Genomic DNA, 13,843 nt, shown 5'->3' on the forward strand with positions numbered 1-13,843 from the left:
GGCACAGGCATCCAACGCACAAGCTTCTATGAAATCTGATGGCCCATTTCTGACCCATTTATGGCAATCTTCTGCACTTAGTGCTGCCCCAGCAATTATCATCGTAATGCTGCAGCAAGGACACTATATGCTCACAGACGCATGTCTAGTTGATGGATTGGACCAGGCTCTGTCTCTGGGCTCTTCACTCACTGTCACAGCATCCCTGCCTTGCACTGCCTGCCATTTTATACTTTGCGTCATTAGCCAGAGATAACGGCTTATATTACTATTGCCTTGCTGTGCCATTAAGGCAAGATATGAAGCCAGGAAGCTTGTCACAGTTGTCAGCAGATTTCATTCAAGTCAAGGGGGATAGCATTCAAACAAGGGATCCTGGCACAGTAACTTAAGGGCAGCCTTCAATACAGGGCAGCATGTGCAGGATCCTCTCATCATAAGGGGTGAGGAGCCAAATAAGGGGTACATACTGCATTGACTCTTTTTACCTTATTGCAGACTGCTTCACTCCTGGAAAGGGACAGAGGCAGCTATTACTAAAAATGAACGTGGGTGGTACAGCTGCTACTGCAGGTGAAGGTGTCCTAAGTGACGGAGCAGGCAGCGCAGATGGTATGCAAGGTTAGTGGTGTCAGGGATTGGAGAGGGTGAGGGCAAGTAGGGAACATGTTGCAGGCAATAGTGAGAGTGGCAGAACATGAGCCTGGGTGGGGGTTGGACAGAGTAGCAGAGAGAGAGTGAATGTGAGGTTTCAGAGAGAAGGCAGTGGCACTTATGCGGGCAGATTGAAGGACATCTTCCTACAGTGCCGGGCATTCTTCCAGATGGCTGAGATTACTTTAACTCAGTTGACGACTTTGGACCAGGTTGGCACGTTCAGATATCACAGACTCCACTGCCAGACCTGGGGTAAGAGTAAGTCCTGTCTGTGCATCATCCTGTCCAGCAGGAGCTGGTCCCTGCCTACAAAGCGTGCTATCCCCCTTATAGGTTATGCCTGGGGTAAATGTCAAGAACTGTGCAGGGTAGTTCCAGACTTACGGTGCTTGTGCTGGTGCAAAATGGGCCAGTGCCAAGGATGCCGATCAATTCTCACATTACCAGTGGGATTCCAGGTATGGTGCATGGTAAAGTGGGGTAGCTATCAGACGTGATACACATCATACGGATGGGAATGGTAATTAATGCAGAGAGTTTGGTAAGATTTGGTGAGAAAACTGACTCGACCTGAAACTGAGAATAAACTCAACATGACTTGTACTTGGCCAAAAACTGTTAAGATTCAGCCCATTTTGTCATTTACCATGGGCTTGCTCCATGATATATGTGTGCACAGACATGAAAATTACACAACCTTGTACTAATAAAGGTGCAAAACGCCTGAACAGAACCATAACAATTTGGAACAGGCACTTCAAGGGAAGCGTCCAAAAGCCTTCTATTTATTGCTGCATGTCTCTGCCCCTGCAGATGGCCATCCTTTGTAGCAGTGACTCCTTGAACAAAATGTTGAATAACCAATCTGGCAATTTGGCATTCTGCCTCAAGCTTTTTTTTTAGCAAAGGGAAAAACACAATTTTACCAGAAACCAGCAATCCTGTAATAGCTGCTAGTGTTTGCTAAACCAACTGCCAACCTCAATGCTTCCCTAGGATGCCATACACTAGACACTGAGAATGCCATCTCCACCAATTTACAGCTCTACTGATGCAGCTAACACTTGCTGAGCAATGGTGCAAGCAACATTCTGCCAGAATCTTATTATCCTTACTTAAATACAAAACTTGTCACTCTAAGTGACATTTTGTGAATGGCAAAATGCAATGAGAAGTCTGTCAGAGCTCATTTGGCAAATACCAAGAGTTGTGTTACTATATTGCAGAAGTGATATAGACCAACATAAAGTGGGAGACAAACCAAGGATGAGATTTGTTGGCAAATTAGAAAGCAGTAATCATTCACTTATGTTCCTGGGCTCCTCAGCTAACTTAAAATAGACTCAGACTAAATACCCATTTGTGGTCAAAGTGTGTAAAAGTTCCCTGCACACATGCTGGACTGTTCCCTTGTTCTTCTTTTAGAAGTATTTCTAGATGCATAATGAGCAAGTGACCTGAAGGTAGCGAATACTTGAGGAACAGAAAACATAATATAATGGGATTCATGTTGAAACAGAGAAGGGGAGCCTAAGGTAAAGGTGTTATAACACCATGGGAAATAAGGAGGTGGGGCTGAAAAACCAAAGTACAAAGCTGAAAAATTTTTGTAAATTTGCCTTGAATCTGAAACATTAACTCTGCTCATCTCTCCACAGATATCGCCAGATGTAAGTCTTTCCAGCATTTTCTGCTTTATGTTATACTACATAGGATTTGACCAACATGGAGATAAGTAAACACAATTTTAAATAGAGTGCAATTTGTTTGAAGGGCTGCAAAATATAATGTAGCACTGTTTTTCCTGTGAAAGCCTTTGTCTAATAGGTGTGTATGATACAAATATACCAATGATACTGAAATATAATGGGATGGTTTACTTTAAATTAAATTAAATAGATTCAGCACAATGATCCAATAAATAGAAATTCCCTTGGGATTGATGTGACTTAAGTTAGTTTTTTTTCACGTAACTAAACTGAAATATATGCATTTGATGGTGTCTTTATGACAAAATCATTTATTTACTAAACTCAGTGAAATACTCAAGAGTGAGATATGTATAGTGGTGCAGTCTTCTAGACACAATTGCTTTTACCATTTCTTAGTAATTATAATTCCTGTTTCATATATTTGCTCAATTTGCCAAGGTGAACTCTTCTTATTAAACCTGTTCATTTACACTCAGCCAAATCTCAGCACTCAATGGTCACTCTTTACATGGTCCCTCGCCATTCCTCAACTGGCTTCCCATTTGTACACATATCACAGTCTGTGAAATACGTCTGCCATGACCCAGTTATTCATATACCCATTCATATTCTGCTCATGTTCTGTTCACGGTGTCTATCATTTAATTGAATAAATGCTTCTTTGCAAATTCTTTCCTTTTCTCATCATAGGAACTAGATTGCTAATCATCTCGTTTCAGTTAAAATGCCCAGTATCATCGTTCAAAAACCTTTAATCAGGTTCTTTGAAACAAATGGTGGATAAACATTGCCAGTCTCCTTATTGGGCGCCATCAATAAGATCTCCCAGTATCAAGACCTAAACAGACCCAATAACATTTTCAAAAGTCTCAAAATTCTGTCCTTAAAGGTTCAAACAGATTTTACATTTTGGTAACTTTCACAGGGCTTCTTGTTATTAGCTGCAGAGTCTTGCAGTTGATAAAGTGCTTCCATCATTAGAACGCCAAAAGATCAGCTTCTTAAAGGGACCAAAATAATCTTAAGATTTACCAAGTTGGTGGTTTGTTTGTACTGGAAGAGATCAGGTTCAACAAAGTACATGAGTGCAAGTTAACTCACAGGGCACTCAGAGATGTTAGCACCATTTGTGGAGGAGAACCCTATCTTGCATGATTTTACATTAACGTCACCCAAGACGAAACAGAGCATGCACGAGTGCATTGTGCTACATTACAGACCGTTGACATTGCCATCTATCCACTGGAATTTTATTTTCAGTCTAGATAAGTTGAATGCATTTAACATTACCTTTCTATAGTAACTTACACTGTGATTAGGTTAAATATCAAATATTGTGTTACAATGACTCCTAAAGCAAGTAATTGCTCTGGTTTATAATAACATATTGACAATTGCATTATCCATTGCTACATAGTTGCAGTGAAATGAAATAATTTGCAGTAACAGATCAAATTCTGCTTTCTGATCTGTCCTTAGTTTGGTTAGAATGAGCTAGTAGTTAATTGATAACGAGTTAACATAGCATGACTCCACAGCCACATGAAATGTTGGCCATAAAATCCTAGAATTTTAAATATTGAAACGTTATTTCTACATGCTGATATATAGCACAATATCTAAAACTAATAATGTGATGCAGAGCAATACCAAAACTCTAATTATTTAAAATAAATGAATTGATTGTAATATTTGGAAAAGACTTAAGAGATCAGATATGATAGACAACCAAATGTCATTGTGCCCTATGGGGTAGTATTCCATTTAATTTATTTTAAATGATGTAATTTAAGGACAGCATACTCACCCACAGTGCTTCATATTCTGTGGTTTGTCCATTCGAACAGCCAATTTAATTTTCAGATCCTGATCAATGCTGTTTTTTGAAACAATCATTTTATGCAATTCAGCTGATTTTGGACTATTAGGTGTAGGATGTAACACAACCTGGAAAAGAACACATTATCAATGGTATTTCATTGACTGGTGCAGCCTAAATACTGAAAAAGAAATTGGAGGTGTAAAATTAGTAATATTCAAATGTGGCTAAATGTAATAAAGCAGAGTTTGACACCCACCCCAACCTGCCCCCGAGAACTGAAACCGAAACACCCAAAGAGGAGCACCTCGCCCTATAATCTGTGAATGGAATGTGAAAAGTGGTGTAACTTGCTTTTCAGCAATTTCTAGCACTCAAATAAGTCCCTAACACTCACTTTACAATCAACAAGTAACAATTTATTTATCTAACTCCAACAGCAAACAAATTAACTAAACTATTAACAAACCGAATAAACCCCTTCTAACTACTAACTATTCCGGAAGAAAACAAGATTCTAATGGTATGCTGTTCCAATAAATACAAGTTCCACTTATATAAAATTTAAAAAAATAGACTTTAGTCTCTCGAAATTACAACCCAGTTATGCGTCTTTCAAAATGTTCTGTGCCTTTTCCATCAACTGTTCTGTCAGAAACGTCCTCTCTGTCAAATGTTCTGTCAGGAATATTAACTAGCTGTGCCATAGGTACCTTTGATTTAGATGGTGCTTTCTCTAAAACTTAGAGATAATTTCGAGCTGAGAGCTGTTAACTCTAGCAGATGGCAGTTAACTCTCCTGATTTTTCCAACTGCCCTTTCCTTTTATACCCTTGATGACATATCAATTTCTTACAAGAGGATTGGTCCGACGTTGTCAAAACATTCAGATTTAAACTTAGTTACTTCTTGGTACCTAAGAGCTTGATTCAAATTCATTGGCTCAATTCAAAACTTGTTTTCTTGATAACAAAACAAAACTGCTGCTTGGCCTGCTAACTGGACAGCTTTTTGATATAAATGTTTCAATTTGAGTGCTTTCTGTGTACCTGCAAACCCACAAGCTGCTGCCCACAGACATTTTGTTTAAATCTTTAAGCATGGAAAAAGCACAACCTTTTAAAGTGACCACACAATGCCTTCCCTCCTAGCATCTTACAAACACCAATATTTTACAAACACAAAACACGTCCTGTGTTCCAATTCTCAAGTACTCTACCCAATTTTGCAACACTAAAGGTGTCACACTGAGGAATAGTATGTCATTCTTCCTTGGTTTCTAAGAGCTGTACTGAAGCTGTGTGATGCGGTTAGTGCAGTTAAGAAATCAGAATAGCAGCCAAGCTGGGGCACTCATCAATAAAAATTAAGAGATGGAAGCATTTCAACAAAATGTAGTGACAATCAACCATGTAGAATAAATGTGAAAAGAATTGTGGTAGCCAAGGTAATTCTGTTTAATTTTATTTTCAAGATTTGGGCTCATTTATGTTCAATTGTTCCTCCATCATGACTCTTTCAACTATTTGTTCAAGTCTGTAAATTGGGTTTCCACCACATACTAGTGTCTCTCTACATTGCTCTTGTGCTTCCGTTTATAAATAAAATATCAGTCAATTCTGCGGCCATTACCAGCAAACCAGTCACTAATAAACATATAAATGCGGATTTTTACTGGGCACCTGATGTTCTAGCTGAACTGTTGTAGCTGTTACAGATAACCTCATCTTACATGTGCAATCACCTTCACTAGCATACCTTATGTTGTAACTTCACTTGTACATTCTGACATTCCTACCTGAGGGTGAGGCGTATTGGTGATAGCACTATACTTGCAATCATGTTCACTACTCCATGCAAATGCTCCATAAACAAACTTAAATTCAATTAATCCTTTTGGAGTTGAAGGTTAGTCTCAGTAATAGTGACCTGTAAATCATAGTCAATTGTCATTAAAACCCATCTGGTTCATTAATATCTTTCATAAAAGGAAATCTGCCATCCTTATCTGGTACATACGACACTACAGTCACGTGTTTGACTCTTAACGGCCCTCTGGAGTGGTCAATGGTTACTCCAGTTCAAACAGCATTGAGAAATGGGCACTGAATGCTGGGCATATCCCATGAAAGAACAAAGTTTTAAAAACCTGTCTAATTTCACATGCTTGCCTATCACAGTTGTAACAGTCTGTGACAGATGCAGTTGGTCATTTGTCTATTGCTGATGTGACCATCTGTATGTTGCTGGAACCTCTGTCTCTCTGCTCATCATTGCTATGTCCGTTTGGCCCTTGATCAGAATATCGCTTTGCCTGTTACTGGTTTGTCTGTCTATCCATTATTAGAGTATTTGCCTGTTACAAATGTCCATTACTATTGACGTTGTCTGAATGTTATTGCTAATACTTTTGGAGCCAAAATTCCGGAGGTGAGGTGGAACAAATATCTATCCAGGGCATGCCCAGAGTTAAAAGCAGAACAGAATGAAATTTCTGTCCCAATGAAGGCTATTTCAAATCCTAGCAAGGGAAGGAGGAGGATGGATGGCAGAGAGGCGACAGTGAATCTCTGCCTGTTCTGTCCTGAACTCTGTTAGAGATTTTGGGGTTGAGCTTCAATCTTTCCTTGGGCTATGCTGAGAAGTCTGTCCACTTTCTGTTCCTTTGGCCAGCAGGAGTTATGCTGCTGAGAATAGGTGTACTTCTATACCAGACCCAGAAATATTTTACATGAGCAGAAAATCAATTAGATTTTCAAATTCAAAGAGAAGGTTCTGATTTTACTTCAGGCAAACTTTCAAAATTTTCTGTTTTTTTTTGCCTAAGAAGGGTGTCTGTTTCTCCCTTTCTCTTTTCTAATTGGATATCTTTAAATGGTAGCTGGTTCAGCTAATGGGTATTGCCAGCATGTACAACATTGTTTCAACACACTCCTGACCAACCTCCCATGTTCTATACTCTGTAAAGGTGTCATCATCCCAAACTCTGCTGACCATGTTCTGTTTGCATCAAGTCCCATTTCCCATTCACCCACCAACACAACAATTCACCCATGCTCTTTCAACAGCACCTTCTAAACTCATGAATGCTACTAGCTTGATGGACAATGTAGATTTATGGCAACACTAGCAACCGCAAGTCCCCTTCCAAGTTACATATCAAACTGACTCACCATTCCTTCACTATTACTCAGACAAAATGATGGTACTCTCTTCCTAACAGCATTGTAATGTCCCTGTTCCCCAAAGACTGCAGCTACTTAAGAAGGCAATTCACCGCCATCTTCTCCAGAGCAACTAGAGATGGGCAATAAAAGCTGGCCTAGCCAACGATGTCCATATTCCAAAGACAATAGCAAAAGAAAAGCCATGTTCACAATTAGCTCATAGTATAAGCAACACTTAATTGTAAAATCCACATGTAAGTTTTCAAATCTCTCTTTGACCTGTCTGACTATGTCTGTGACCCCAAAACTCTGAGATAACTACATTCTTTGGTTGTAACCTCTTGGGGGATCCCTAATTGTTGATGCACATTGAAGATCATATCTTCAGCTCCCATGACTCTAAAATCTGGAATTCCAACCCTAAACTTCCTCACTTCTCTTCTTTCACATGCACTTTATTGCCTACTTCTTTGACCAAGCTTTCAATTAGCTGCCCTAGTATCATTTTGTGTGGCTTGGTGTCATATAATATTTGATAATGCTCCTGTTAAGTACTCTCGATGTTTTATTACTTAAAAGCATTTTATAAATACAAGTCATCATTATATATTCTCCACACAGTGATCAAAATTAACCTATTTTCTCTTTCAATTTTACTTTCTTTTTTCTTGATTCCTTTATGGGATGTGGGCATCATAGCAAAGGCTAGCATTCATTGCCCATCTCTATATGCCCGTGAACTGAGTGGTTCACTCCAGATATTTCGAAGGAAATTTAAGAGTCAATCCCGTTGCTGCGGGTCTGGAGACAAATGCAGGCCAGTCCAGGTAAGGATGGCTGGATTTTCTTCCCAACAGGACATTAACGACAATCCTTAATAAGTTTATCATCACCATGACTAAGACAAACTATTATTTCCAGGTTTTAATATTGAATTTAAATTCCACCAGTTGCTATATTGAACAGTTGCTAGTTCAGCATCATTACCACCATGCCACTGCCCATCCATTTTATTAATGTTTTAGCTTTTCAAATCTAATGTAAATGACTGACTTAATTGTTCTGATATAGATGGTAGTCTTGATATACAAAAAACATTTACTTATAAAGATACTATGTTGGTTGTCAATGGGATAAAGGCCATATTCTCCCAGGCAGGTGTCCAAAAGGTGCACTCAATTGTGCTTCCAGAGGTAAACAGGATATCCTGGAATTCTGGATCCTGCATACTGGTGTCTATTATAGTTACATTTGTACATTTATCTTATTAGTGCCTCAGATTCTGAAACCACACTCTAAGTTAACTGTTACAAATAATTAACATGTTGTACAATTTTTTTTCCTGCTTGTTAGTGGGACTAAATAGATAATTCTTAGATCTTTTCTAATTATTGGTATCTCTGTTGGATACGGGGATTTTTTTCCTACAGCTCTATTGGTATCCTACTTTACAACAGCAACTACACTTGAAAAATATATATTTAGCTATAAAGCACTTAGAGGTATCTTAACATCATGAAAAGTGCCCTATAAATTTAAGATTTGTTCTTTCTACATTTGTGGCTTAATGTGTCCTAACTCGCACATTAAGGGATTCACCCATCAGCCCTGTTTTCACTGAGTTATGCTGTTCCTGGATGAACTACATATGGATTGTACCATTTTCTTCCTCACTTTCAAATCCCTCTATGGCATTGCCTTTCTCTTTACTTTTAAGTTCCTCTAGCCCTATATAAATTCAAAATATCTGTGCTCCTCTATCCCGAACTCTTGAGCATCTCGAGCTTTAATTGCTCCACCATTGGTGGCTTTGTCTTCAGCTGTCTAGGTCTTGACCACTGCAATTTCCTCCTACACTTCTGTACTTCTAACTCATTTTTCTCTTTTAATACACGCTTTAAAACCTACCTCTGACTTAATATCTCATGTGCTTAGTAATAGATTTTATTCCAGAAACCCTTTGAAGCACCTTGAGGTATTCTATTATATAGGAACAGGGGGCCATTTGGCCCATTGAACCTACTCTGTTATTTGATCAGATCATGTCTGTTCCAGTTGTGGCAAACCCCTTTGAATCCCTTGTCATTCAAGAATCCATCTGACTGAATCTAATTCGGCCTCTGTGGCTTATTTTTCTGCTGCAATTATAGTTGTGCCCATGTTTGATACTGGCTTCTCTCTTACAACTGTACTGTTGTCTTTGTTAAAGGCATCTTTGCATTTTATCAATACATCACTTAAATCAGCATTAATGAACTATTTGTTTGACATCTGTATTCTAGATCTACCAGGGTCTCTGCCTGTTGCTCTATCAGTGACTGGTGACTATTACTGTATCTCTGCAGCTTTCACAGTAATTGGGAGCTTATGCCTAAGGTTAAAGGCTCCTCATGTTACTCCACAGCCAGCAGCTCCAGAGGAGACAGCAACACCCAGCCCTGCCGAGTCTTCGCCATCCCCCCAGACCTACCCCTTACTGAAGACGAACGGTCAGTCCTCAGTAAAGGGCTCACCTTTGTCCCCCTCCACCCACAGATCAACGAATACCGCTCACGCTTGGACATAGAGCAGTTTTTCCGCCGCCTCCGCCTCCACACTTACTTCTTTAACCGTGAACCTAACCCTCCCTCTCCTGACCCCTTCTCCCGCTTCCAACATACCCCCTCCTCCTGGACACCACCCCAAGGCCTCCTACCCTCCCTCGACCTCCTCATCTCCAACTGCCGTCGAGACATCAATCGCCTCAACCTCTCCACCCCTCTCACCCACTCCAACCTCTCCCCCGCAGAACGTGCAGCCCTCCGCTCCCTCCGCTCCAATCCCAACTTCACCATAAAACCCACGGACAAGGGAGGCGCAGTTGTAGTATGGCGCACTGACCTCTACATCGCCGAGGCCGGACGCCAACTCTCCGACACCTCCTCCTACCGCCCCCTTGATCATGACCCCACCCCTGAGCACCAAACCATCATCTCGCAAACCATCCACAACCTCATCACCTCAGGTGACCTCCCACCCACGGCCTCCAACCTCATCGTTCCCCAACCTCGCACTGCCCGCTTCTATCTCCTTCCCAAAATCCACAAACCTGAATGCCCTGGTCGACCCATTGTCTCCGCCTGCTCCTGCCCCACCGAACTGATCTCCAACTATCTCGACTCCATTTTCTCCCCCTTGGTCCAGGAACTCCCTACCTATGTCCGTGACACCACCCACGCCCTCCACCTCCTCCAGAACTTCCAATTCCCCGGTCCCCAACACCTCATCTTTACCATGGACGTCCAGTCCCTCTACACCTGCATTCCCCATGCAGATGGCCTTAAGGCTCTCCGCTTCTTCCTGTCCCGCAGGCCCGACCAGTCCCCCTCCACTGATACCCTCATCCGCTTAGCCGAACTCGTCCTCACACTCAACAACTTCTCTTTCAATTCCTCCCACTTCCTACAGACAAAGGGGGTAGCCATGGGTACCCGCATGGGCCCAAGCTACGCCTGCCTCTTTGTAGGTTACGTGGAACAATCCCTCTTCCGTACCTACACCGGCCCTAAACCCCACCTCTTCCTCCGTTACATTGATGACTGTATCGGCGCCGCCTCGTGCTCCCACGAGGAGCTCAAACAGTTCATACACTTCACTAACACCTTCCACCCCAACCTTAAGTTTACCTGGACCATCTCTAACACCTCTCTCCCCTTCCTGGACCTCTCTGTCTCCATATCGGGCAACCACCTAGAAACCGATATTCATTTCAAGCCCACCGACTCCCACAGCTACCTAGAATACTCCTCCTCCCACCCACCTTCCTGCAAAAATGCTATCCCCTATTCCCAATTCCTTCGCCTCCGCCGCATCTGCTCCCAGGATGAGGCATTCCACTCCCGTACATCTCAGTTGTCCTCGTTTTTCAAGGACCGTAACTTCCCCTCCTCGGTGGTCGAGAACGCCCTCAACCGTGTCTCCCACATCTCCCGCACCTCATCCCTCACACCCCGTCCACGCAATAAAAACCAAAAAAGAATCCCCCTCGTCCTCACGTACCACCCCACCAACCTCCGGATCCAACGCATCATCCTCCGACACTTCCGCCATCTGCAATCCGACCCCACCACCAAAGACATCTTTCCCTCCCCACCCTTATCTGCTTTCCGGAGGGACAACTCTCTCCGTGACTCCCTTGTCCGCTCCACACTCCCCTCCAGCTCCACCACACCCGGCACTTTTCCCTGCAACCGCAGGAAGTGCTACACCTGCCCCCATACCTCCTCCCTCACCCCCATCCCAGGCCCCAAGAAGACTTTCCACATCAAGCAGATGTTCACCTGCACATCTGCCAATGTGGTATACTGCATCCGCTGTACCCGGTGTGGCTTCCTCTACATCGGGGAAACCAAGCGGAGACTCGGGGACCGCTTTGCAGAACACTTACGCTCGGTTCGCAACAAACAACTGCACCTCCCAGTCGCGAACCATTTCAACTCCCCCTCCCATTCCTCAGACGACATGTCCATCCTGGGCCTCCTGCAGTGCCACAACGATGCCACCCGAAGGTTGCAGGAACAGCAACTCATATTCCGCTTGGGAACCCTGCAGCCCAATGGTATCAATGTGGATTTCACAAGTTTCAAAATCTCCCCTCCCCCCACCGCATCCCAAAACCAGTCCAGCTCGTCCCTGCCTCCCTAACCTGTTCTTCCTCCCACCTATCCCCTCCTTCCACCTCAAGCCGCACCTCCCTCTCCTACCGACCAACCTCATCCCGCCCCCTTGACCTGTCCGTCCTCCCTGGACTGACCTATCCCCTTCCTAACTCCCTACCTACACTCACCTTTCCTGGCTCCATCCCCGCCTCTTCGACCTGTTTGTTTCCTCTCCACCTATCCTCTCCTCTATCCCTCTTCTATCCGCCTCCCACTCTCTCCCTATTTATTTCAAAACCCCCTTCCCCTCCCCCTTTTCTGATGAAGGGTCTAGGCCCGAAACGTCAGCCTCTCTGCTCCTATGATGCTGCTTGGCCTGCTGTGTTCATCCAGCCCTGCACCTTGTTGTCTCTCATGTTACTGGGTGGCTCTTCTACTGACTGGGTGGCTGAGTCTATTATCTTTCCATCCTGCTTGAGCCTAATTAGTTACTCATTCTGAAACAACAAAACATCTGCAGTCAGACAATTCATCAGTGATTACAGAATCACCATAATACAACTCCTTTCTGATTGCAAATCATTATTATGTATGCAAGACTGGTCTTTTTAACTGGTGTTTTAAATATGCGCATAAGAAAGATACATCGTCTAAACATTACTCATTGGAAGAGTTAAAACTGAATGGGTTAGAAGTGTTTGTAGTAAAATAATGCAAGTAGATGGTAAAGAGTCAGTGCAGAGAGTAATTGACAGGGAGATGGAGACAGCTATGGTGCACATTTAGCAAAAGTAAGGAAGGTCTTAGGTGGATACAAACAATGCCTGATGCATGTGCCATGGGGAATGAGTATGAGTAAACTAACACTCGACATCTGGTCAACATACGATTGTAAATTACCCAGATTAAGAATTTGGCACGTGTTCTGAAATATATAAAAGCTGAAAAATTGTGGATTTTTGCAGAACTTATTCTTAACTGATTAGGCTGACCCTTCTGGTGTTCATTTGAATAAACAATCCTAACCTTTGGCTGAGTCTCCTGGTAGTTTATCAAGTTGAACAACAACATTCTCATCGGATGGAGCAATTGTTAATCTTTAAATGACATCTGTACTTGTTACACATCTACAGTTTCAAATGCAAGTCACTGGTTAGATTTAAAGTAGTGTATTGTGCCCATTTCTGGGCAGCACTCATTAGGAGGGCTTGAATAAGTGCAGTGCAGCTTCATAAGGATCAGACCAGAGAAGCTGAGATTGGTTTGCAGAAAACAGAGAAAATTTAAAAGAGGTGCTCAATGGTTTGAGGGCTTTTAATAGAATAGTCAGAAAGATTCTGTTTCCACCAGCAGAAGGGCCTGTAATTAAAAGACACACTTCAATAACTGGCAAAAAAGCTAGAGGTGATGAGTAGAATTTATTTTACTTGGCGTGCTGTTATGATCTGGAATTTGTTGCTTGAAAGCAAGATAAAATTTGACTCAATAAGCAATTTTCAAAAGGGAACTGGATGTCTACTTATAAAGAGAGAGATAAAAGATGCACGGCGATGAAAAAAAGAACAGGAGAGTGAGTCTATTTGGACAGCTGTGTCAGAGTGTTAGCTCAATAACAACAGGTTTAAAGGTCATAGAATTACACAGCGCAGAAACAGACCCTTTGGTCCAACTCGTCCGTGCCGACCAGATATCCTAAACTGATCTAGTCCCATTTGCCAGCATTTGGCCCATATCCCTCTAAACTCTTCCTATTCATGCACTCATCCAGATGCCTTTTAAATGGTGTAACTGTATCAGCCTCCACCACTTCCTCCGGCAGCTTGTTTGATAGATCCACCACCCTCTGTGTGA

General features: G+C 42.4%; 1 protein-coding gene across 3 annotated transcripts in view; it reads right to left on the bottom strand.

Moving 5' to 3' along the window:
- cadpsa (Ca2+-dependent activator protein for secretion a) overlaps nt 1-13,843 on the bottom strand; it is a 498,775-nt gene that overhangs the window by 232,442 nt on the left and 252,490 nt on the right. For all 3 annotated transcript variants that reach the window (XM_048606574.1, XM_048606576.1, XM_048606575.1), the window contains exon 8: nt 4,177-4,316. In XM_048606574.1, coding sequence (XP_048462531.1) covers nt 4,177-4,316 — 140 coding nt within the window. The remainder of the gene's footprint in view (nt 1-4,176; nt 4,317-13,843) is intronic.

This window comes from Rhincodon typus, chromosome 16 (assembly GCF_021869965.1).
Source record: "Rhincodon typus isolate 14 chromosome 16, sRhiTyp1.1, whole genome shotgun sequence".
Lineage (NCBI taxonomy): Eukaryota > Metazoa > Chordata > Chondrichthyes > Orectolobiformes > Rhincodontidae > Rhincodon > Rhincodon typus.